The sequence below is a fragment of the Poecile atricapillus genome, chromosome Z (assembly GCF_030490865.1).
Source record: "Poecile atricapillus isolate bPoeAtr1 chromosome Z, bPoeAtr1.hap1, whole genome shotgun sequence".
Taxonomy (NCBI): Eukaryota; Metazoa; Chordata; class Aves; order Passeriformes; family Paridae; genus Poecile; species Poecile atricapillus.
This window is the reverse complement of record NC_081289.1, coordinates 121361904-121387444: the sequence shown is the minus strand read 5'-3', so window position 1 is coordinate 121387444 and position 25541 is coordinate 121361904. Positions and strand designations below refer to the sequence as shown.

General features: G+C 38.7%; 1 protein-coding gene across 2 annotated transcripts; it reads right to left on the bottom strand.

Annotated features, from left to right (window-relative positions):
• Positions 1-5522: 5522 nt before the first annotated feature.
• Positions 5523-25144, bottom strand: HMGCR (3-hydroxy-3-methylglutaryl-CoA reductase). 2 transcript variants are annotated; one of them, XM_058826320.1, is made up of 20 exons: positions 25033-25144; positions 21546-21741; positions 21091-21202; positions 20465-20552; positions 20278-20362; positions 18624-18729; positions 17589-17695; positions 17107-17223; positions 16463-16614; positions 15365-15609; positions 15049-15221; positions 14409-14603; positions 13190-13348; positions 12841-12998; positions 11582-11687; positions 10473-10643; positions 8303-8443; positions 8044-8202; positions 7604-7758; positions 5523-7437 (listed from the first exon to the last, which is right to left on the bottom strand). In XM_058826320.1, exons 2-20 carry the CDS (start codon positions 21708-21710, stop codon positions 7383-7385), a joined length of 2649 nt encoding a protein of 882 aa, XP_058682303.1. In that variant the 5' UTR covers positions 21711-21741; positions 25033-25144; the 3' UTR covers positions 5523-7382. The 2 variants fall into 2 exon arrangements, with proteins under 2 accessions (XP_058682303.1, XP_058682302.1); XM_058826319.1 differs by lacking the exon at positions 25033-25144 and adding an exon at positions 24672-24695.
• Between the last annotated feature and the right edge of the window lie 397 nt (positions 25145-25541).

Here is a 25541-nt window from a genome sequence, read left to right as displayed (position 1 = left end):
AGCTGGACTACGGCAGTGAGTGCTGCATCCATTTTTTCCTCAAACACCTTCCTGGGCAGCCCATTCCAGTGCTTGAAAACCCTTTCAGTGAAGAAATTCTTTCCAATGTCCAGCCTGAATCTCTCCAGGTGTAGCTTGAGGCCATTTCCTCTTGTCCTGTCACTTGTCACCTGTGAAAAGAGATGGATCTGTATCTTTCTATGAGCTCCTTTCAGGCTGTTGTAGAGTGATAAGGTCTCTCCCAAGCCTGTGGACTAACTTTAAAGCACCTGTATAAGATGCAAGTGGTTAGCAAAATCAAAGTTATATTTCATCTGGGGTTTCATGGGACTAATATCTCATGCAGCATCAGTAAGTACATTTTAAAGGGGCTCACAAACTTCTTTCAACTTCTTTTCCCAGGAATTAAATAGGCAGAAGCTCACAAAACCTCAGAGTTTTCAACTTGCTTTGCTTTGGCATACTCGCAAATTTCAAAAAGGCCTATGTGTCAATGACATTTTCTGGGGTTCAGAGGACAGTCATGGTATTAAATACCCTAATTAGTAGATAAAGTCATTACTTTTTATTCCTCTCTTTGCTCTCCTTTTGGAAGAGGAGAATTTTTATTGAATAAAATAACTAGAGTTGTGGTGGGATAGCCTTGGCGAAGGGTGAAATGCTCAGCACCTATTCAGCAGGATTAGAGAGAAAAGTAGAATGAAAAAGCTCATAGGTCAAGAGAGAGACAGGAAGATTGCTCCCTGGCTTTTGTCACAGCAGAACATCTTGACATGTGGAAAATCAATCTGTTGCTGATTTAAAATCATGGGAGGTTAATGGGAGACAGAAGGACAAATGCTGGGATAGCTTTCTTGCCCCTTTTCCCCAGCTCAACTTCATTCCTTCCCCTTAGGCTCCTCTACCTAGAATCATAAAATCATTAAGGTTGGAAAAGACCTCAAACCTCATCAAGTCCAATGGTTAACCTAACACTTCCAGGTCTGCCACTAAACCTGAGTCCCTGAGTGCCACATCTACACCTTTTGTAACATTGCCAGAGGCAGTGGTACTACCGCTTGCCGGTGCAGGACAGCCTGTTCCAATGCTTGTCTGCTCTTTCAGTGAGGAACGTTCTCCTAATATCCAATCTAGCCCTCATCTGCTGCAACGTGAGGCCATTTCCTCTTCTCCTTTTGCTTGTTACCTGTGAGAAAAGACCAAGCCCACGTGGCTGCAGCCTCCTTTCAGGCAGTTGTGGAGAGGAATGACTTCCTCTCTGAGCCTTCTTTTTTCCAGTCTAGGCACCCTCATCTCCCTCAGCCACTCCTCATAGGACTTGTGCTCCAGACCCTTCATCAGCTCCAATGCCCTTCTCTGGAGTCACTCCAGTACTGCAATGTCTTTCTCACAGTAAGGAAAAATTACTCCACTCAGTTATGTAATAGGCAATTTACATCATGATTTCATTACATAATTTACATTTTGAAAAGTTATTGAGAGAATTTCAAGGTTGGAATTACACATTAAGTGGTTTTGTGTGTTAAAAGATAATTCAGGGGCTGAGTTGTATGTCAATAGTTTTATGATAATAGATATTATAATAGACTTGTGATGATCCCAGGACCTTCATAAATAAAGGACTACATTAAATTACATTGCAGACAGAGAAAACCACAATAAACATCAAATAATTGATGACTTAGTGTGAGACTAAGTGTAATGCACGTTATGATTTATTCTTCCCCAACTCACAAAGCAGGAACAGTTTTCAAGTGAAATATTTCAGTGACCTCACCTGCCTGGTGGCTTGAGACTTGGCCCCATTCCTAAGCTTGTATTGCCAAAGCAAAAACTAAAGTTGAATGTAGTTTCCCATACTGTGTGCCCATGTTCCCTGGATTTTAAATGCCAAATGTAGAGTGCATTGTTAGGTATTAAAAGAAACTGCTATGAGTAATTAACTTAGAATTCTCAGCTCTTCAGACTTTCTTATGCAGAAACAATTTTCATAAGGAAAACCAAGATTATCCTACAAAAAGTACAATTCTGTTTATCCAGAAACTGCCAACAGTGATGTCACTCTGTGCACCTTAAAGAGCTGCCCATTTTTTTTTCACTAATGAAGCATATTTTAGAGCCAGTATTCCCAAAAGTTGGACTAATTTTAACCTCCAGTGTTGTTACACTGGACCAGCTCACACAGAGCTATGCCAGCTCTCACGTAGAAAAGGTGGGGAGTGAGATGGACTTCTTTATGTACCATTACAGTTGTATTGCTTGTTGTATTGGCTTGCTTCAAGTACCTTTTTAAAAGTTTTGACCCTTATCTGCATTGTTATACCTGTGCATAAACCTGTGCATTGGGTGGGTGGGGCCTGTGGGTGAAACACTGATGGGGCAATCAATGCTCTGCAAAAGAAGATAGCAACATTGCCAAGTCATTCTGGGGATGAGAGAACATTTTTAGGGCAACTTTATGCAGTGACTGCCTCCATGAAAGACCATCTGATTGCAGATTGGGGATGATGCAGTCTACAGCATACACATACTGTAGTATTGCCTTCCATTTGCTCTTGGAGCCCAGTGGTTCATTAAGGAGAGGTAGGAAGCAATTTGGCAAATCGTGTTGTGGTACCAGGTGCAGAGCTAGAAGCTAGACCTGTGAGCCTTGTCTTTTGCTGAACATGATAGACTTGCCTAATTGTGGTCCTTCACTCAATGGTCCTGGGCAAACTTGGTAATTGACATCATTTTTATGGCATGGTTAATTTCATCCTGGTGTTCCAGCTTGTGGAAATGGACTGACCCTGTAGAATTCTTCTCCAGAAGAATAAAGTGGGTAAGGGAGAAATTATTTCTTGTAAGGGTGCTGAGATGCTGGAACAGGAAAGTTGTGGCTGGACCACAACTTTCAAGGCCAAGTTGGATGGGGCTTTGAGCAAGCTGACCTTACGTTTCTGGTAGTGGATAAAGAAAGAGGTAATTTTTCCATTCTGCTACTGCTGCTTGGTATGAGCTGGAGATTAAGCACTGCGAGGAGGAGAAAGGAAACATGGCTGCCTCCTGTTGACACCCAGGTTGTGTCTGGTGCACTGTGCCCATGGGAGAGGCCTCCAGGAGGATACAGGGAGAGGAAGAGAACTGCATCCTGTGTTTCATTGTGTGCCATCAGGCCACACAACAGGAAGGAAGAACCCTGAAACATCAGGTCCATCAGGCTGATGCCTTTTTAGCCAGTGGACTTGGCAATGTTGGGTTTAGGGTTGGACTCAATGATTCTAAAATTCTGTTCCAACCGAAACAATTCTGTGATTCTTTGATCTAGTGAAGGTGCGCCTACTCATAGCTGGGGGAGTAGAAATTAATGCTCTTTAAAGTCTGTTCTAACCCAAACCCTTCTGTGAGTCTAAGAGCTGGCGTTTACTTGGCTGTTGTGGATCTCACTTGTGGATACAGGTGCCAAGATCTAGATTTTCTACTTTTGTATAGGCTGTGGCTGGGATTAAATTAGTTGTCTCCATAGCAGCCTGTATGAGGCTGTGTTCTGGATTTGTGACTAAGAACATCAGTTAAACAGCAGTGTTTTGGCTGTTGCTGAGCAGGGTTTGCCAGCATTCAAGGTTTTCCAGTTGTCCTTCTTTCTCTCCTGTACCCACTGCCAGTGAGCAGGCTGGAAGTGGGTGAGAGGCTCTGAAGGAAGGAAGGGATCCCAACTGACCACAGTGATATTCCATACCAGACAGCATTATGCCCAGCACCAAAAGCTCTGGGAAATAGACGAGAAAGTGGGGACATTCATGGTTATGGTATTTGTCTTCCCAAGTAACTGTTAGTGTGCCAAAGCTCTGTTTGCTGCTAGGGAATTGTATATAAATTCTTTATTTTGCTTTCCATATGTAGCTTCACATGGAACAGCTTCAGTGTTAAGCAGTCTCTATCTCAATCTGGTCTTCTCATTTTTGCCTTTACAGTTTCTCTTTCCTGTCCTGCTTGGGTTGGAATGAACAACAGCAAGGTCAACCCACCATGTTCTCCTAGAAGACCTCAGTCCTGGTGGGAACGGAATGGGAGCAACCTATGAAAGCTGGGACTAAAGCTCTTAGAGTCCTCTAAGAGCAGACTGAAGTTAAACCAGTAGTGAAGATAGGATGCTAATTTATTTTGTGTTGTGTAACATACTGTAAAAGCCCTGGAGCACTGAGATGAGGTTACCTTTGGAAGCAGGCCTCCCCCTTGCACAGCCTGGTAAGCAAAGTGAGCCTGGGGCCAGCAGTCATCCCCAGGATAAGGTATGGAATTGTCAATGCTAGGAGTGTTGCTAGATGCACGCCAATGTCACTCCTCTGTGTGCAGGACAAGGTGGACCTGACAGAAATACCAACTTGCCCTGAGGCAAGAGAGAATCCCAAACCAACATCTTGTTTCAGCAGGTATCATTGTGAAATGTAAACCTTCCCTAACCAAAGCCAAATGGAGAAAGAGGATATGACCTTGAAAATGTAAGCCATGTCCTAAAGGAGACAGAGAGGATCATGTATCTGAAAAACACTCCGAGTGGCAGCCAGAGATCTCACTGCACCCCAAAAGGCAGCTGGAAGGAGCTGGACAGGCCATCTACTACAGCTTTTCTCAGGGCTGTATTCACCTGATAAACAAGATTCACATGAAGGATGAAAATTGTGCAGTGTCTGTGCACTGACATACCCAGTGTACTTGTACACTCCTATGAAAAAGCAAGCGGTCTCACAGCTTTTTTCCAGGAATCAGTGTGCCTGCCCAGGAATGCCTGTGCTGGAGCCTGGCAAAGCCACAATCCCTCCAGGTCAGCACCTGCTATACCAGGCTTCTGGTATCACAGCTGTGCTTAGGCTGCATGTGGTGGTGGGTGTGCATCCCTGTGCTGGAGCTGCTCCCTCCTCGGGAAGGTTCAGTAATGCTCGGTTCACTGTCAGGGCCTTGCAGCAGCTGGGGAAATGAAAGTAGGCAACAGCTGGGTGGTTAGAGGCAGCTGGGGCTGCAGTGGTTGCAAGTCTCACAGTGCTGAAACTTCCACACCAGGCAGCAGGAGGAGACTGGTGTATCACAGTGTAAAATAGATTCAGGACACAGAGGAGAAAGGAGGTAGAGAGAAGCAAGGTGGTACCAGTGTCAAATCCACTATTTTTAATGGTTTTTTTTGCCCTAGGGTTTTAAAATATTTGGAAACCCATTATCAGTGGTAAATAAACAGCACTGAAGTTAACAGCAACTCTAGAAACTCAATTCTAGGTGGTTTGATTTCGCCAAACAGGCCCCAGCAGAAGGTATCTCTAATGCTGGAGTTAGTTCTCCCCCTTGGGCAAACTGCCTAATTAAGCTTTGAGAATAAATGAGTGCCAACAGGCTTCTGCAAACAGGGGGAGAAGTTCTGGTGTCACAGCCCTGGCTGTGTTTAGCACTGCTTGCTGGTGTCTCTTCATTAACTCTATTAATTTAGACTGTCTACAAATATAAGTCACTGAGTCATAAAATAAGCTTAAAATATCACAATTAAGCCAATGTGTTTTCCATGGTTTTACTGAAACTGAAAAAGTAGTTCTGTACTAAAAATGTACACAGTTGAGTAATAATACAAAAAGTTAATTCTGCCAGACAGAATGTCAGTTAAATCCACCAAAATGAACACTGAACCACCATTTATTGCCAGACTAGTGTTAAATAAAATCATTGAATGAACATAGAAACAAAGTAATTCCAAGCTTCCTTAAATAAAACTAGTAGCAATTAGCAACAATTCTGCAGGAAGATAAACATTCATGATACTTGCTTTTTACATGCCATCATAACATGTCTAGCATGTAGTATGTCTTCATGCTTGCACGTTACATTTATGAGCTCATTACAATGGATAGTAATGTGTAAATGTAGTACAAAGCAACCCACCATGATATATATCAAATCTGCACATTAGAAGAGCACCTCTACTAGTCACCGCTTTAGGAATGATGCTGCAGGAAACCCAGCCCAATCCACTGATTCCCCCCACAAAAAGTCAAACAAGAAAAGCCCACACCAACCAAACAAAAAAATCATCAAGCATATTAATTTTCCTCCTGTGATTAACTAGGCAGGGCTATGCATTTAGCAGTATTCCCAGAGGTGAATCAAACCAGAATACACCTGGGTTTTCTATATTATAGTAAGAACACGTGAGACTGCTTCACTGGTCCAAATACAGTATTTTATTACAAAAACTGCTTCTTACATTAACAGGTCATTTCATTGCATCCCCTTAATTAGTACTTTTCATTGACAAAAAAAAAAGGTAAGATTTCTTCTTAAAATAAATATTCCCCACCTCAAAAAGAAAGTTCAAAAGGAAATTGAAAGAAAAAAATCCCCTCCTTTTTTTAAGAACAGTGTGGTTTTCTGGCTTTGTTTTATCTCAGCTTAAATGGTGGATAAACACCTATTCTTAGAGAATAAGTGTCACACACCTTATAAAAAATCCCCAACATAAGGTACACAATGTGTATGTGTATTCCTAAAGAGACTTCTTGTTAAATAAGTGTAAACATCTGTTCTTGACTTGTTTGTTTGAATGCACTCCTATCAAATAATATTTGAGAAACTACATTTACTTAAATACCTGCCTGACACACAACTGTTTTGAACTTACTGTTTCATTTTATCTACAAAGTAACAAAACAGTTGAAGACCGTTTTTCCCTACTTCAGTACAGATCATATTTAACAGTTCAGAACTTTACAGATCACAACTTTTACATAAAGGAATAACCTAAATTGTGGAGTTAAACACTGAACACTGCTTAGCTGAAGCAGCAGCAAATTAAGTACTATATATAGACAGATTTATATTAAATTAATTCAATTAAACTGTTTGATAGCCTAAGACCTTTTACATGTCAACGAATTAAAACTGGGAGTTCACAGAAAGTGATTAGGCTTGCCATCACTTTAAAAAACATGCTTGTCTAGAAAACAAAGATGGCAAGGACCAGTGCATTCAATCCAAGTTTACACCAACTTCTTTTGTTTTGTTACTTTAAATGTATGAAGTACATAACATTACATTTCAGTTTAGTAGTTAACCAGGACCTTGTTAGATGAAATAATCTCAAGCTGTAAAAACATAAGACTGACTCTTTAGAAAATGATGTGTAAGAGTAAGAATTCCAAAGCCATGTTCGAGACGTCTGACAGGACTTCTTTCACAGTCTCTAACCATTGAAGAAGGTCAAGCCTAACTAGTCTCAAGTCTTGATCTCTTAGTTTCTCTTACACAGACACCATTGAGTTGAAGGCAATCTTTATTCTAAACTTCATAGATTTTGGTTTTTTTTCATTTGTGCACCTGGTCAATTACTAGAACAATTCTTCATTTCAAAGCCATTTTAGTATTCACGCTGCCTTTTTAGTGCAGGTTCCTTGAAGATCCTGTAGATTTATCTTTGACCTAATGAAACAGAAGATAACTACATTAGATAGTTAAAATGTTACACTGTTCTTATGTGTTGCAATTAGTCACATAATCATTATTAACTCTCTTGTCATAATTGACTCCTCTTGTAAGAGGATTGATCAAAACAGCAAAGAAATACAGGAATTTTTCAATTTTTTACCTGTTGTGGATCATGTGGCTTTTGACAAGATGCCCTGCTGCAAGGGCAGCCATTAGTGATAGCTCCCCTGCCATCACTGTAGCACAAACAATTTTAGCAAGCTGACGGGCATTTTCACCAGGGTTATCTTGGCTTGCACCTTGAACCCCTAACATCTGGAAGAAAATACAAGGCAGTATTATACTATGAAATCTAAGTCAATTTACGATGTGTTTAGTATTAAAGTAAGTATTTCCAAATTATATCCAATCAATGAGTCTCTTTAACACTGTACATATCTTAAGCTTTAGAAACTGGATATATGAAAACAATTCATTAGACATTTCTAACATTTTCATGTAAAATACATCAAGTTTCAAGCAGCCACATTCCCACAATATTGCTTGCATATGAAAGCAACCTTTAAGAAGGTAGGTTGCTTTCAACTTGCAGAACTATACCTGCAAACAGGCCTGCTGTGGGAGCAAGTTGGTGCCTCCGCCAACAGTCCCTATTTCTATGGAAGGCATTGTGCAGCTGATGTACAGGTCTTCGTTGTTGGAACCAGTTCTCTCCATCAAAGTGATGCAGTTGGAGCTGCCCACATTCTGCGCAGCATCCTTCAGATCAAGGAGAAACAACAACCCAGACACTTAAATCAGTGTTTGATTAAGAATTATTGAACTAAAGAAGATGTGAACTGGTGTAAAACAAACCTACCTGACCACAGGCAATGTAGATCGCTGTCACAATGTTTGCTGCATGCGCGTTGTAGCCACCTATGCTACCAGCCATCGCAGAACCCACCAAATTTTTGTTTATGTTGACTTCAACTAGATCTTCTGTAGTTGTTTTCAATACCTGGACAAGGTGATAGATGCACTTTTACTATCCTTTTCCTCAGGCAGGAGTAGAAATAACTATTTATGGTTATTCATGGTCCTCACCCCTTGTTTACTTCTATATGGAATTTGACTCAATCATTTTCCTAGATACCTTTTATTTTTGTTCCAAAGAAGACTTTCAAATGTAGGATGCCCAAGTAACAATGTAAAAGTCGGTACAAAAGGTTTGGACTTGCACAGGCCTTTAAGAAAAGCTCTTACAAAGACTCAAACATTCAAAGACTCTTACATTCAGAATGGAACAAGCAAAATCATCTTGGCAGAAATATCCCATTAAGTTACCTAGACATGATTGTAACAGTCCTGTCAAGTTGTTCCAGACACTAAACTCTTCCCAAATTTGTTTTGCATACGAATATGGAGCCAAACTAAAAAGTTCCAACACAAACCACTATGCTGCATAGATAAATAAATACTATGCACAGTAATATAAAATTAAGTATCACATTTGTACTATACTGACTGTATTTTGAAACTTTCAAGTAAGAGATTTATACTGAAGTTAATATAAAAATGATCAAAGCTGGTCAAAAGAGATACTGTTGTTGAGCAAAATTTAAGGTCTTCCTGCACAGCAGGAGTAGTGACTGTTTACAAACATCTGCACCAAGTCTGCAACACTGACAAAAATGTAACATTTATGTGTAGGAGTTCAATATAAGTAAATGTAGTGACATACACGGCTGGGGTTTGAAGAAAACCTTCCCAAATTTACCTAAAGTTATTAATGCCCATTATGAAAGGACTACCTCCAAATAGCTACCCTGGAATGAAACCCTGAGGTTACCATAGATATTGCCAGTGACTTAGCTACAAAATGCCAACAATTTGTAAACAAAACAGTAAGCAACACTAGAAGACATAAGTTCAATGTATAAGTTCATTCTGCACACACTGTTAGAATCCTGTGTGCAACACTGTACCCAGAATTTAGAAATCTTAGAACTGTAAAAGATGAAGAGATAAGAATGTTCAAAGACATAGTAGAAGTCTGTTTATTCATTGCTGATAGAGAAACTAGTACTTTTCAGTATGAAAATGAGAATAGCTGGAGAGGTGGAACAGCTGTGTCAGAGCTGTCAAATCTTGAGCAGTAGAATGAAGATACAAGTCTTAAGGCTCTCTCCCAGTACAAAACTGGGGCATCATCGAATGGAATCAACCGGAAGGTACTTCTCACACAAGGCAAAGCTGGACTGTGGCATACTATCCAGAATACTAGTTCTAGAAGTCACACAGTTTCCCAGAAGGGACTGGACAGATCACATGGGGAAAGCATGCAAAAAAAGCGCAATCATACAGGCAAGCATCCACCTCTAAAATCTTTAAAAAGTGTTACAATATAGTGAATTCTTCCCTGGATATTGTTTCCCATGGCCAGTGCTGACAACCAGGTAATAGGCAATGGATTTTATATGACACATAGAGGCCATCTTCTGAATTCAGGTGGAAGAGAATCTAAGACACTGTTATAATGGAGGACAAGCTGGCCAGAGAATACAACTGGCATTGCTTATAAAGGTTACCCTTGGTCATGCAAGATGCCAAGACAGCTTTGGAGTAAGTAAACCATCTGATTATCTGCTTCCATTGTAGTAGGAAGCATATAAATACTGAAGAGAAAACCAGGTGCATTTTGAGACAAAAAAAATGAGTGAAAGGGTTGAAAGACTGGGTTTAATGACAGACAAAACACTGTGTGTAAACATCTGTCAAAATGAGGCATAATTTTTCATAGGTTAACCATGAAAATCCTAATGCCTTCAACTAGAGATGCATCATTAAACATATACACATTATTTCACACCACATGCAATGAAAAACAAAGTATCTACTGATTCAGAGAAATGGCTTATCCTACAGAAGTACCTGAAAAACATGTAAGAACTATCCTTACCTGGAAAACAACTTTCAGTTCATGCATACGATGTAAAGTTAGCATCAGTTTTGCAAAATGTATGTATTTTTATAAACAAGACACTTACTTCTCTAACAACCTTAGCTGGAATGACTGCTTCACAGACAACAGACTTTCCTCTTCCTTCTATCCAGTTTATAGCAGCAGGTTTTTTGTCTGTACAGTAGTTACCACTGATAGCTATAACTTGAAGGTCAGGAAACTCTTCGTTCAGCCTTGCCAGCGCTTTTTCAGTACCCTGTTAGAGAGAAACAGGTAATAGGCTAGGTTTCTCATTATGGATATAAAATAAGCTGTTCAAGGACAGTGGAACAGTATTCTCTAATCAGACAATCAGTTACAGTGGAAGAAATGAACAAGGTATCATGAAGAAACAAGAAACGGGAGGGAAAAAACCCCAAAAATCATGACTATCTTTTTCTAACCACTTTGGGAATTATATTGGAGGGTAACTGATTTTTCCCAGTACATAGAGACTCCAGGGATCCATTCTAGGTGCATGGACATATGGTTACCATATTGAAGATACAATAGGAACCAAGTGAAACATTACAGGCATGGAATGAATTAATTTCCAATGTATTGGAAAAAGCTTCTCTACACCAGGAAATCAGACTAGAAAATCTGCTATATTAGGACTTTACTATCATCAAATCCACTTTTATAATGGCTGACTGCCTATTCTATAAGAAGTTTAATTCTAAGACTATTCATTTCCCATAGCATAAAGCAAGCCAGCAATCTAAGGATCACATCTCAAGTTCTTCTACATTTGCATAAAAACAAACAAAGAAGCCCAGAGAACACCTCTCACCTCTCTGCTGCCAATCCTAATTCTTTATTTACTAGGAAGTGACAACAGTAACAGAATTATGGTTGCTGGATCTTTGGCTCAAAGCAACAGTGCAACCAGCTTAGCTTCTCTTATTATCAAAAATACTTTCTTTATATAATTATTAAAAATACAAAATAAAAAATTACTTTTTTCTTTCATCATTCTCTTCCTAGTCTTGTCTACGCTTGACAAAATCAAACATTCTTATTATTTTGTGCAGAGAGCACTGTGTCTTATCTTTCTGTCTTTCAGATGTCAGGTAGTCACAGGTTATTAGGCTATCTTTATTTTTAAAAAGGAGTATCAATTTTTTAAAAATACTTGAGGGGAATGGTTCTTACTTTCGAAATCATATTCATTCCCATTGCATCCCCTGTTCCCGACTGAAAACGGATATAGAGGTTACGACCAGCCAAACTGATGAGAAGTTTTTGTAGGCGGGCAAACCTGCAAGAAAATTCAACTATTACTTACAATCCTCATGGGAAAATTAGCTTTAAGTGGCAAAATAACAGTAAATCTTTGCAAACTGCACTGATTCCTTTATGAATCCTTTGGAAAAGACCTGTAAGACCAACGAATCCAGTCTTTGATAATCATCTTTTCAACAGGACCATAACTCCAAATGCTACATCCAGTCATTTCTTGAACACTTCTAAGGATGGTGGTTTTTTGAATAAGCACTTTAAAAATATTCACTGTAAAAGTGTTCACTGTCTTTTTATGTTTTCTATCCCTGAACTTAAAGAAATAAAATAACCTGAACTGCTAACATAGATTTTATTCCATTGTATTCCTTAAAACATCTCACTACCAGATATAAAGTAATAATGAGGCCTTTGGAAATTCTGATGTAAGTTTTATAGCAAAGTTAAAAGCATGCTATCTTCAACAATGCAAGCTGCACAAGTCACTAAAAATGCAGAAAATACTGCACTTAAAAAGCAGCATGAACTGATTCTGGCCAAAATACAGATGTATCTTTGGCTGACACTTGTTAAGAAACACAACAGGTAAGGAAATCTCTCTCTGAATCTTCCTAAAGCAAGAATGTAATTGTAAGCCCTAGAGAAAACTCTAGGGCTGGAAATTGACTTATTCTTAGCACTGTTTGACATTTTTTTTTAGCATTTAACATCTAGCATTGGTTTACCTTGTAGTCTCTGAAATTTCACAGATTAAGTATTAATAAGATCATCTGAAAGGCTAAAGATCAAACTTTGAGGTTTTTTTCTGCATAGTAAGTACAGTTACAGTAACTTTGCCTAGTAAAAATCAATATAAATTTATAGGATTTTTGCTATACTTTGCTAAAAAATGCTCAGACAAATTAATATTATATTAATAACTATGCAACGTGTATCTATTTGTTGTTAATACACAGCAGTTTACCATTATCAGTGAAAAATGTTTATAACTAGCCTTGGCATGTAGCCAGAGTGACTTTTGTCCACTTAGATACTCACAACATGGGATAGCCAAAATGAAGATGTAATTTCTTATCTTGCAGTACTCCAAAAAAATCCGAAACAACTGAGATCTTTCTACCATCCATAGAAGTCTTATTTGAAAATGAAGCTGGAACAGCCATTGTACTAACCTACTTGTGCTGTCAAAAGCTTCCTTCATTATTTTAAAACCTTCAGGGCTTTCAAGCCAGACTTTCACCTCTGCAGCTTGGCAAGCAGTGGGCAACCTTACAACAGGTCCTCGAGTCATCCCATCTGCCAGAATACGGCTACTTGCTCCACCACCAAGCTAAAAACCAAAGCAGATGGGGGACAAAGTAAGATTACAAAGTAAGACTTTTGTTTTCAAGAAGTAAAAAATATGCATTATATAAACCTGAATGTATTTAGGTTTATATGATGCATATTTTAATGCATTATATTTAATCATGTTTATAATATAGAAAGTTTTTTAAACTTTTCAAGGCACACAATACTTACACATATTGCTCTACATCCTCTGTTTGTGCTTGCTACAAGACATCCTTCTGTTGTTGCCATTGGCACCTGAAACTCTTTGTTATCCAAAAACAGTGGACCTGCTACGCCGACAGGAATAGGCATATATCCAATCACGTTTTCACAGCAAGCTCCCATCACCTTACAGAAATAATACAAAACAATCACTAAGGTTACACTCCAGTGGTACAGCACACTACATACTACGCCTATGACTACACCACAGCACCTTAGTAAAACACCCATAAATTTACCCATAAAGCAACTCCTTGCCACCTCAAAAAGTTAACAGCTACAGCTAACACGATTCAACACTAGGCAGATGTATTGAATCCTGTACAGTACTAAATGTTATTTACATAACCCTAAAATTTTAAAATTAATTTTAAATAATTTTCAACTTTAACTTGAGCTCAAGGTTGTATTATTATTCAGTTAACTGTGGCTCCTATTAGTAGAACTCTGCATCTCTTAGATAAGTCAGCTGCATACTTTGATAGGAAATATTTTTTGGATCACTTACAAAACTCAGGCACCGCCCTAAGTTTAAAAATATCAACAGTAATTAAAAGTGGTGCCTTATGTTTACCTTTTGTTTTTTTCCTTCTACATGTTTTGACCAAGCTCATTATTAACTCATATACATGACTATGGCTTTTTTTCCGTGGAACCATAGACTTGGTTGGGTTGGAAGGGACCACAAAGACCATCTAGTTCCAACACCCCTGCCAAAGACAGGGACACCTTTCACTAGACCAGGTTACTCAGAGCCCCATCTAACCTGGCCTTGAATACTGCCAGGACTGGGGCATCCACAGCTTCTCTGGGAAACCTGTTCCAGTGTCTCACCACATGGTGAAGAATTTCTTCCTAACATCTGAATCTGCCTTTCTTCAGCTTAAGGCTGCTCCCCTTTGTCCTTTCATTACATGTCCTTGTGCAAAGTCCCTCTCCTACTCTCTTCTAAGTCCCCTTCAGGTACTGGAAAGTGCTATAAGGTCTTCCCAAAGCTTTCTCTTCCAGGATGAAAAACCCCAACTCTATTAGCCTGTCCTCACAGGTGAGGTATGGTGAGGTGTTCCAACCCCCTGACCAACTTAGTGGCCTCCCCTGGAGTCATTCCAACAGGTCTATGTTTTTCTTCTCCACTGGTCTGAAAAATAGTTTTACAGTGAGTTCTGCTTGCCTAATTTGTACTTACCAAGGAATAATTATAATTTCTATAAGGAAGATACTGCAAAGATGAAGGTTCAGGAAGTTTCTTGGATAATATCTGTCTGCGAATGGATACGCCTCGCTCCTGGGTTTCCATTAGGGTTTCCAGTTTGTATGCAGGAATATGCTTAGCATTAACTAAGCTGATAACCTCAGCATCAGTAAGAAATTTTGCTCCTTCCTGGAAATATAAATGGAGGAGAGAGAAAATACAGACTCTCCTGGTGAAAATCCTTTTAAATGTTTCCAAAAGAAAAAGAGTAACAATTTTACTTTGCTAAAGGACTCAACTGCCAACATCAGGTTTCAGAGCAGGCCAACATATGATCAAAAACTTTCATGATCAGACACCCATTTGTATGTGTACATGATGAAGCTTCAAAGACTTGGTATGTTATGAATGATGAAGACGATCCCTCCTCCCACCCTTCTCAACTGACTTGACTCATTAAAGGGTTTTGTTTCAGTCGTGACCTCTGCATTCCCCCATGTTATGAAAGCCATGCAATTTTATGAAGAATGATATTACAACCAATGGGATTATCTAAAAGCTGGTAAAAGAATTCTAACAATTCTTAAATCAGATGCTGTAGTAGAGGTTAAATAAAAAAATCATTTTTCCATACCTGTGCACTTCCAAGTATACGAACACATTCCTCAATAGAACGTGGTTCTTTAGGTAACTCAATCTCTTCCTCTTTTCCACTGAGATATGAAGAATTTTCCACAGGGCTAGAATTGCCAACCACAAATGTAGCCTTGGTTGATGACTCTGCTAATACAGGTTTTATGACTTCAGCTGCACAAAGACAATCAAAATGAACCCCGGTTTACAAAATCCTGAAGTTTTGACATCAAATGTAATATGCTACCAAAGATTGCATAATTTGTTCCAAATACTCATTAATGGGTTCACACTTTAGAACTACAAAAATTACCTACCACTTTCATCTTTGGGAATGAAAGTTTCTTCTGCTGTGTTAGATTTCTGATTGTTTTTCAGAAGTCCAGCCTGTTTCCTGCAACAATTTTCAGGGACCTTTTTCTGTACCATCACAGGAGATGTTATGGGATTCTTCAGTGAGAGGGTAGATTCAGTCTCCGCTTGCTCAAAGAAAATATATTTAACAGCAAGAAGAAGGGCTAATCCAAGTGTGATTACTTGCTCAATATCCATACTGGCCATTCTAAAAAAGATCAAAAAGTAAATACACAGTACATACAATTTGTTGCTTATAACAGCATTCTGACATTTTTTGCTTCAGAAGGGGTAATAATTCCATTATCACTTATAGTTACAAAAATTCCAGTCAAAGGATATTTTCTACCAGGACATGAAGTATGCTAGGCTAGGGTGGAAAAATCATTCTTCATGCTATTATCAACACAAACATCTTCAGATGCCATTAAAGAGTTGCCAAAATTTTGCTAAAAAGCAGCCCCAGCAGGAAAAATTACTATAAAAGATTAACTGATAGCTACCTCAAACTGATTTTACACCTATCCCCCAAAGACAAGACAGAAAGTTTCATTTATCATCCTCTACCAGTTATGACTACTATAATGCAAAATGAACTGCTAGGAGTGGACAAAAACCCCCTGCCTAAACCAAAACATCTGCATTCTCAGAAATAATATGAAATGACACATGACACTAACTTGAATTTAGCTGAAGGAAAAGCCATGGTATAAAATGGGTTTTGCACTTAGGCGTGAATAGTCAGAATCTCTGTGTAAGTAGTTACTCTAGTGCAGTCTTAAAATTATTTCCCAGTATGCTGTGAAAGATGCAAGCTGGAAAAGACAGTGTTTTGATGCATACAGGACAGCTAGCTCTTGATCATGTTCTTGACTACTTCAAGGTTTTGGACAAATGGCATTATACTGACATTTCTTCTGAAATGTCATCTCTGGCTCCAAGAAGTCCTACAGTGGTCAGCCCTGCAAGTCTACAAGTATTGTGATCTAGGACAACAAGCTTCTAGCTTAGCTTCTAGCAGCAGAAATACAGTGCAATCACACTTCCAAGAAGCCACCCACCGAGAGAGGTAGAACTGCCACAGAGAAACATTAGGTTCAATTCTCTTCGGTGCATTCTCATCCAATCCCACTGAATTTTCAACGGTACTGTTTTGAGCAGCTGGTTCAGCTATCCAACGACTGTGGGCGTGAACAAGAACCAAACCCAGTGACTGTATCAAAAACACAAAACAGGTATTAATTTTTCAAATGTAACTTGAGAGTAAATATCGTCCTCTTTTCGTTTGGGATTTTTTTGCTGTTTTTTTCCCCATGCTTTCCATGCCTCTACAGTCTAAAAGCTGATTTTCCACACCTCTAATTAATACCCTTTAAGGCCTACTGTGACGCTGTTGTAGAGTAGCTTTGGATGTGTCCCACCCACATTTTTTCTCTTGATCAAAAAATGAGCAAAGGAAGCTGAGGGTACTGCAGGGTTAAGAGGGAGGGAATTAGTACACATGGAAGAGCCATGAGTGCTTGGCACAGAACTGGCATAAGCAGGAAAATGACAGGCGTAGATACAGGGTAAGTTAATTAAAAACTGTAAACTGTAAGTCCAACTAATGGGCTGCAAAATACAAGTCTATAGGAAACAAAAGCTTGATTTTTGCACCAGAACACCTCACTGATTGCATAACCACAGGTGAAAAAGAGACACAAACCATAATCATTTTGACCCTCTGTGTTACAGGATTTGGTTTATTCTCTTCTTCTTCCAGAACACGAGCAAAATGACTAAGCTGCCATATAGGGCGCCCTTCACGACTCTCTCTTGAAAGCTGCAAAAGAAATAAAAAAACTTTAAAATAGGTCATATATAATACCCATTAGAAGAACCAACAAATAAGATTCCACATTGCATTTTTATTTGATCATTGAGAAATTACCTAGAGTCTGTAGTTAGACCTTCAATCAAGAAAAACCCTGGACAGACAGTAAGTTACAGTATCATCTGTATACTCTGCTTTAGATCAGAGCTACTACCAAGTATGACTCACTGGCAATGATATTTACAAGTTACTGTCACCAGTTTACTTTGAAAGGAAGATGAACATATTGGCATGTAACTCCATGATGGAAAGTATAGCCTACAGAAGCACAGGGCTGAATACTAAACTTGAGGCTGTCTTGAAGTTGGTCTTACCTCTAATACCAAGGACACACAGGCTGGAAAGAAGGTCATGAAGACGAAGTAGTTGGCAAGAACAGACATACAGCCAAAGCAGCACATAATTTCAAGCTGTCGTACACCTAAACAAAAAGACAGTTTTTACATTTGAATATGCAATTAGCTATAGTTGAAGAAGTGCTGCAGAATTAATAAAGAAATCATTAAACTGACATTACAGACTACAGAAGGAGCTGAGATTAATTGAAAACAAACATCTAAGCCCTACTCATTGTGGACTGGCTTATTCTAAGTACAATATGTTTTTATGTATTGACAGAAAAGTATTTTAAGGTGTAATTCTAAATGAATACAAATAAAGTTCATCAAGATTTTGAAATTTCACAATAAGAGCTTGAAACTCCTTATTTATTTGAGCAAAAAAAATTAGCCAACATTATGTACTGAACTCCATTTTAAAAGATGGGATGTTCAGGCATGAAGCAACAGTGTACACGTTGCCTACTCCTTCACAAGTATTCAGAAAAAGCCATGTTAGCCATGTTGCACATGCATTACACAAATGTCTTAGTAAGGATGAAAGACCTAACAGTATAAAATGTTTTTAAAAAAATATATGCAACACCAAAATAAGTTTTTGTCCCTCAGATATAAAGAAGAAAACAGCTTATTAATACACAATTAAAACCCTGAAAGAACCAAAATTATTTGAAGAGCAAATGCTCTGGAAGATACTGTTAAGGTATGCAATATAATTGGAAAAAAACCCAAACCAAATTTTATGAAAGCAGCTGCACAGAACTTCATTCCTACTACACAATGCTCAAGGAAAGCCATTACTTGTATTTCAAACTTTGGTTCAACATTTATATATTATTCATATCTTCAAGAAACCAGTAAAATAAGCTAAGTAGGAGATATATAAATAAATAGATTAGATCCCCCCAGCGTCAAGGATAACATCTATTATTTGAAACTCTCCATATTCTAATGTCTCTCAAAAAGCTGTTTTTAACTGGAAATATTTAGGCCCTTAGATGTATGGCTCACCTGACATGGTACCAACACCAATTACAAGACACTCCACAAGTGCATCCAGCGTAAACGTAGGGCCTAATATTGCCATCCCACGTGAAATATTTTCTCTGACTTCATCCTAAAGAGAAAAATTTCTGTCCGTTAACATGAAGAGAAAAAACAAATTAAGTCAGACATAACATGAAAAGTATTACGGTGGTAAGGCCTTCTAAATCATTTATTGAAAAAGAACTACTACGAGAAAGCATATAGAGAATGTATTCTATTTCCTCTGAGTTATCATACTTTCACAGTTCATCGACACAAATTTTTTTTCATTAAATTAATTTAATTTCTCTACCTTTGCCTCATCAGTATTCTAAGTTTCTACAACACTGATGGGCAGAGACATTAATTACAGTCAATTCAAAAGAACAACACTTCTAAATTTGAAGACATGAAATAGAAGGCACTTATGTCATGGCATTTCAAAATTTCTTACAGTCAGATATCTGTATTCCAACTACAAAACTTCTTACAATCACATATCTGTACTCCAACTACTATTACTTTAGTGTTTTATATTTAACTCTGTAGACTCAGCTAGTTGAAACAAGGTCACAAAAGGCACTAAAACTTTCTGCTGGGGAAAAATGGATTTATTCCAGAAAGCAGGCATGATAAAACTCTAGAGAATTTTCTACTGGTTTTCCTGGTGATGGTATTTTTGGGGCAGCAAAGGAAAAAAAACTGTAGAGGAAACCTATTTGTAAAGTATTTTCTTGAAAATTAGTAAAATAATTCTGTACTTGCAATTATTGTAATATAATACAGAACGCATTATATTGCAAATATAGAAATTGTACAGTGTAATATACAACAAATTAAAATATAATAGGTAATATTATGTCACAATTAGAATATGCTAATGCCATGTAGAGTATTTCCTAAGTACAAACTAATCCCACTTAGTATACTTTTATTTTAGAATTTAGACTATTAGGAAACAAACATTACCAGGTATGACAAGCAAGATGTCCTGTCAATCTCTCGTGTTGTGTTGAATGTATTAGAGCATGGATGTTCCTGTCTGCACATATGCTACATTCATTGTGCTAACATTTGGCCTAGAAATATGCTTTTTTTCAGTAGTAACACTGTAACATTTGATGTGTCTTTATATACTGTTCCCAAGTCCTAGAAATTACCTTATTTTCTGTCAATAACCATTTTAAGTAAGACTTTGTTTAGGAACTCTAGTCTCCTTGGAAGAGCTGTAAGCTTTGCTGGTTTAAAGTTGCAATTTAATGAAGTCATGCTCATACATACAATTAACAATGCACATGGCTGTGCACACTAGTTTTACCATATTACTATTCACTTGAACACTGATCTGGCTTGAAGACAAGAGAATATAGAATCTGGATACAATCTGATCCTTTCATTATTTATGTATCCCCAAGACAGTATATTGCCTGTTTATCTCTCCACTTGGATTACTCATACAATTATAAAATGGTTTGTCCTGAAAGGGGCCTTAAAGCTCACCTACGTTCTAATCCTCTGCCATGGGACAATGCTCGATTACGAACATTAAGTTAAAAATCTCCATTGCAAGACAAATAAACAAAAAACCCACAGTAAAACACCAACCAACCAAAAAGTCCTTAAAAATAACTCCCCTGACCTGAGAGTTGGAGCTGAGAGCAAATTTGGCTAATGCACTTGCTCTTGACAAATCAATCAGAAGCAGGAAGAATGGTAAAGCTTCGCTGAAAAAAAGGAGGCATATGTTAAAATGCAAGGTTTATGGTATAGGAAAAAAAAGAAGTAAGTATGAAATGCAGAATAATGAATAACAATTCATTACTTACTTTAAACCTGTCAGTTCTTTATCCAAGAAGTGAATTACCACTGTACTAAAAACAAAACTTGAGAAGATTGTGAAGAGGCCAGCAATACCTTAAAAAAAAGACAATGAGAATTTTTTCACTTATGTATATTGGAAGAGGAAATGAAAAAACACCAAAATGCTCCCACATTTAGATCAAACATGACAAATGGATGAGAATTCCTGTCTCAGTGCATTAACAGCAGCTGAGATGCAAACTGAAGTAGATGCTATTTTTACAGTTATTAAAATCTAAAATTTTTACCACATTCAAAGTAAGACTCAGAAATAAAAGCCATAAATCTCAATTTATGTAAAATTAAAACTGGCTTCAACAAATCTATAATCTCAAGTATTTCACACAATAAACAGTTATTTCAAGAATGACATTTTCAGTGTTTATATAATCCTACACAGCCTTTCACAGAAAAAGAGAAAAGAAAGAACTTTGATACACACAAAACATTTTTTCTGCTGTCTAGAAAATAAATAAAATAATGCCGTTGTGAACAGAAGGATTAAAAGGTTCGTACTCGTTACCAATTTAGGTAAACGATGCCTCCCAACAATCAAAACACATACACCAAATATAAAAATCAGATACAATACCTAAAATGTATTTTGATCCAAGCTGCCTTAGGTTCTGAAACTGGAAATATATATAAAGAATTGCTATGCAGCGTGTGATTGTCAGGATGATGATGTCACTGCTCAGAACATCCTGTATGAAATACAAAGCAATGTAGTTAGATTTTACACTAAGGAATAACCTGTTAAGTTCCAGTAATAAAAAAAAAAAAATCTATTGTAAAGCTCCATTAAAAGTGAAGTTCCATAATAAAATAAATATCACTGCTAGTCTTGCCTTAAAAGCTAAAATGCTTGGTCATTAGTCTATCACTGTTTTTATACAGCTATAATATCTGAAATGAGAAAAGGCAGCCCTGAAGAAGCTTCTGCATGGCTGCTTTACTCCTAATACATCACAGCTCAATGACATTCTATAAAAAAACCTGGATCTACTGATTAACACCAAGTAGTATAAAATTAATTTAAATCCTTACTTCTTCAAGTTTGGGGCACTCATAATTCCAGCCACAGATCTTATCATTCCCAGTGAACATCTTCATAGACATCATGCAGATAGTGAGAGTCACTGTTCCCACAATGACTTCCCATGGATGAGATGCTACAAAAAGGCCATGCATTCGAAAGAGTCTGGACAGCATTTTGAAGGCTGTTTTTCTATACTTAGCAAACCTGCAACAAGGGAATATTTTATTTAAGTACAAGATTTGGTGGAAAAAGGCAGAGCTCAACACTTTCTTGCAAGACATCCTTCAGGAAATAAAAATAAAACCACTTGAGTCAGAGATGAGCAAGGAAACTAATCTTTGCATTTCCTCCAATCTTCCATGTAAAACATCTATTTCTAATATTCAAAAATATAATATTATCTGCTCCTGTCTTCTCAACCTTTTTTTCTTCTATAACACATCTTCCTGGTTTTCTTCTTCATGGTTTTTGCCACTGGGATTAGGTTATCCATTAGAGTATGGTGCTAATAATGCCAGGGTTGAGGGTTCAATCCCAATACAGGCCATTCACTTAACAGCTGAACTCAATGATTTTTGTGGGTCTTTCAAATCGGAAGCTTCTGTGATTCTAACAGTAAGGCCTCACTACTCTCACAAGATCTCTCGAAATCTTCCTATCACACAATTTTGATACTGCTTTGACTCAAAATTCTAGCTTTTACCATCTATGTAAGCACTCATCAAATTCTGTTATTTCTCTGTTACTCATTCTTCCTGTCAAAAATACTGATAAGCTATAAAAATTATCCATTAACCATTACTGGTAATGCTCAACAGCAGGAATTTAAATGTTATATTTCTGACTGTGTCTTCTTACTTTCTGTTCAATATTAGTCTGTGATATAAATTAATTACAGTCAAAAAATATTCCTTCTTCATCTAAAGCATACAAGGCCTCACATAACAGTATTGTGGCAGTTTTCTTCTACCCCTTACTATTCCCTGGTTACTGGTGCACTTCATCATCTCTTTGCTTCCAACAGATAACAAACATTTACCATAAATTTTCACAGCTGTCTTTCACATAACTACCAACATGAATGTTCAACACATCCTTCAGACCCCATCCTGGTCTATCTATCTGTATTGCATCTTTATGCAAGTTTGTCGAACATCTTTACTTATGTTCTATGGCATAGAAACAAAACACCATAACATTCTCTCTTATATACATTAGTAATCAGATTTTCCTCACTGCACAAAAACAACAGCTTACAAAACTGTACTGTAAAGTTCAAAAAAACGGTTAATAGCCTGGCTAACAGGGACAATCTCTAATTTACATATATCAACCTAGCGCTGAAAGACTTCCAAGGAGGCCTGAGGGCTTTACATACTACCACTTCGAAGTGGATTTAAAAAAATAATCTATTTGTGTTGTCTTAAATGCAACAACCCATCTGTAGGCCTTATGATATTACTTCTTTTGGACATCAAAAATGAAGCTGACATTCAATGGAGAAAATAATAGACAGGCAAATCTATCTGCCTAAGCATTCCTGAAGATACCAGAATCATCTTGGTTTCCTACCAATACTCATCTGAACCACATAAGCACCAAGAGCAATTATTTCAATTATTTATTTCTCTTGATCCTTCCACAGTGTAGGTGTGGCAGGATGTTTGTGGCTCAGGGAGCCAAACTGGGAAAATAATTGAGAAGATTGCCTTCCTTATGAACAAATTATTTCATTTCCTGACTGAATGCTTTTAAAAAATAAAATTAAAAACCAGCCCCCTCCTTTTAAAGCTGATATTATCCCTTCTTTTTCCCTCTATCACGTAATCTTCATCCTGTTCTGCAAATTTATGTTCTTGCAAAACTGTTCCACACTGCTATTATAATTTCTCCTCAGCATAATGGAAGGGTTTTTTTTTTTAATTAGGAAAACTAAAATAAAACCCAGCCAGAAGAATACCTGTGCTGAAGATTTTGCAACAACACAAAAAAAGAGAAAAAAAATCACAACCTCCTCTGAAAATACAAATAATTTTGAATACCAGTCTATTTCAGGAAAATCATAACTAGCAGTAATATAGAGCTCTACCAGTCCTAACACTAGTAATACTGTTAATACAACTATTTCAGCAAGTTGGAATGATTATCTGACAATCAAAAAAAAATTAGGAGGGCTAGAAAGATTTCAAAGTATTTTCTTCTATGAAAATGGTTAAATTTGCTAAATTAACAACTGTAAAATTATTAATTGCTAATAAGAAATTGTTTTTCCTATTTCTAAACAAAAATGGTAAAGAGTAAAATGGCTTCACATAATCAATTCGGGGGGAAAATGCAATAAATAATTTATTAAAATAATGATCCATAGTATCTTACAGTATTAACTGCTGCTATCCTGAAATATAGGATGTCTCATCACTCATCTTGGGGTTAACAGAATGATACTAAGTCCTAACCTAAAGGGATTATTTAAAATTTTTGTGTTTATTTAACCTTCTTTAAGCACAGGATGCTTTTTGCTATGCAGTTGACTCTTCTAGAAAATATTGATGATTTCACACACTGATTCTGCATTAGAGTGCTGCAAAAGAAAATTCAGTGCATAACATCAGCTGATATTGCTGTTTAAAATATTTACAAACACATACTGACGTTAGCTTGGAATTAGCAAGACATAATATTAAATACAAAGCTAAAATTTAATATTTATATAATTCCGTTGAGTTTCAAAATGGTGGTTCAAAAGAGATGCTTTTTAAGCCCTGATTGCCTTTGTTTTCAATCAAAAATTTAAACGAGACTAGAAAATAAAGCAATCCATTTTGGGAATCAAAACCCAATGCAAAACATGAAAGAACGTCAAATACGATGCCCTCAAAAATTAACCAGAGTGTAAAAACCAAACTAGACCTGTTGTATTTAATGGTTTAGAGCAATTACCACCCACGTAACAGTACGTAATTGCCTGTTAATTCTTTGAGTTTGCAACACAGCTCTCACTAACCTCAGGACGTTCGTCTGCAACACCATATATTAGATCAGCACTAATTTCCCATCTCCTGCCATCTGACTCAGCAGTACCTACAGGAACTAAGCGGCAACGTAAGCCGAACGAAAACCCGTGCAGAGCTCACCTGAAACGCACACGACAGCACAGAGACCCTGACACATTGCCAGGGAGGCATTTTTTTTCTAAGAGGGGAAGCCACCCCCTCGCAGGCCCATCGCTGCAGCCCCCGCGCGAATCGCGGAGGCTCAGCCCTGCAGGAGCGCGGAGGTAACGGGACAGCGACACGGGCAGCCCCCGCACACCACCCGGGGCGGTGGTGAGGCGGGGTGGCCGCCTCTCCCTACGCGCGGCGATGGCGACGCCGCCTTTCCGAACAGGCACTCGCGACCCGGAGCCGGGGCCCTCCCGCCGGGCACGGCGGACTCGTGTTGCCAGCCGCCAGCCCCCCGCCCCCCAGACCCGCAACCCTGCCGGTCCCCGCTCACCGCTGCGCTCCAGCCGCACTCCCTGCTCCGTCCCGCCGCGACCCAGACTGCACTGGCGGCCCCGCTCCGCCCCGCCGCGCCCCGCCGCGCAAGGACACGCCGGCGCCGCCATCGCCCGATCGCGCGGCCAATGGCGAGCGCGCGGCACGCCCCTCTCGTGCGCGTCACCCGCCGAGTCGCCGCGGCAACGGCCCGGCGAGCGCCGCGCGGCCCCACGCGCCATCAGGAGCGGCGAACACGCCATCGCGCCATGGGCCGCACGCCAATGGGGAGCCGCGCTCCCCGCCCCGCGGCCCCTGATTGGGCGGCGGTAGCGGCTCTTTGCATGCGCTGATGGAGCGCTGCGGCCGCCTCCCCGGCCTGGCGCGCCGCGCCCGGGGTGGGGCTAGCTCGCCTGCGCGCCTCCGGCGGCGCCCGATCATACCGCGCTTTGCCGAGGCGCTGAAAGCGTGGGAAATCCCTGTTCTTACTTGTGGGAAGCAGCGGTGCCCCTGACTCCCGGGGCAAGG

Bases quoted from the DNA above. Each gene is read 5' to 3' on its own strand.
- HMGCR (XM_058826320.1), bottom strand. From the start codon at position 21,710: ATGCTGTCCAGACTCTTTCGAATGCATGGCCTTTTTGTAGCATCTCAT. The intron at 16,615-17,106 runs GTTTGTGTCTCT...TTTTTGATACAG, and splicing joins AGAGGGTCAAAATGATTATG to TCACTGGGTTTGGTTCTTGT. The intron at 11,688-12,840 runs GTTAGTACAATG...ATTTTCTTGCAG, and splicing joins GCTTTTGACAGCACAAGTAG to GTTTGCCCGCCTACAAAAAC.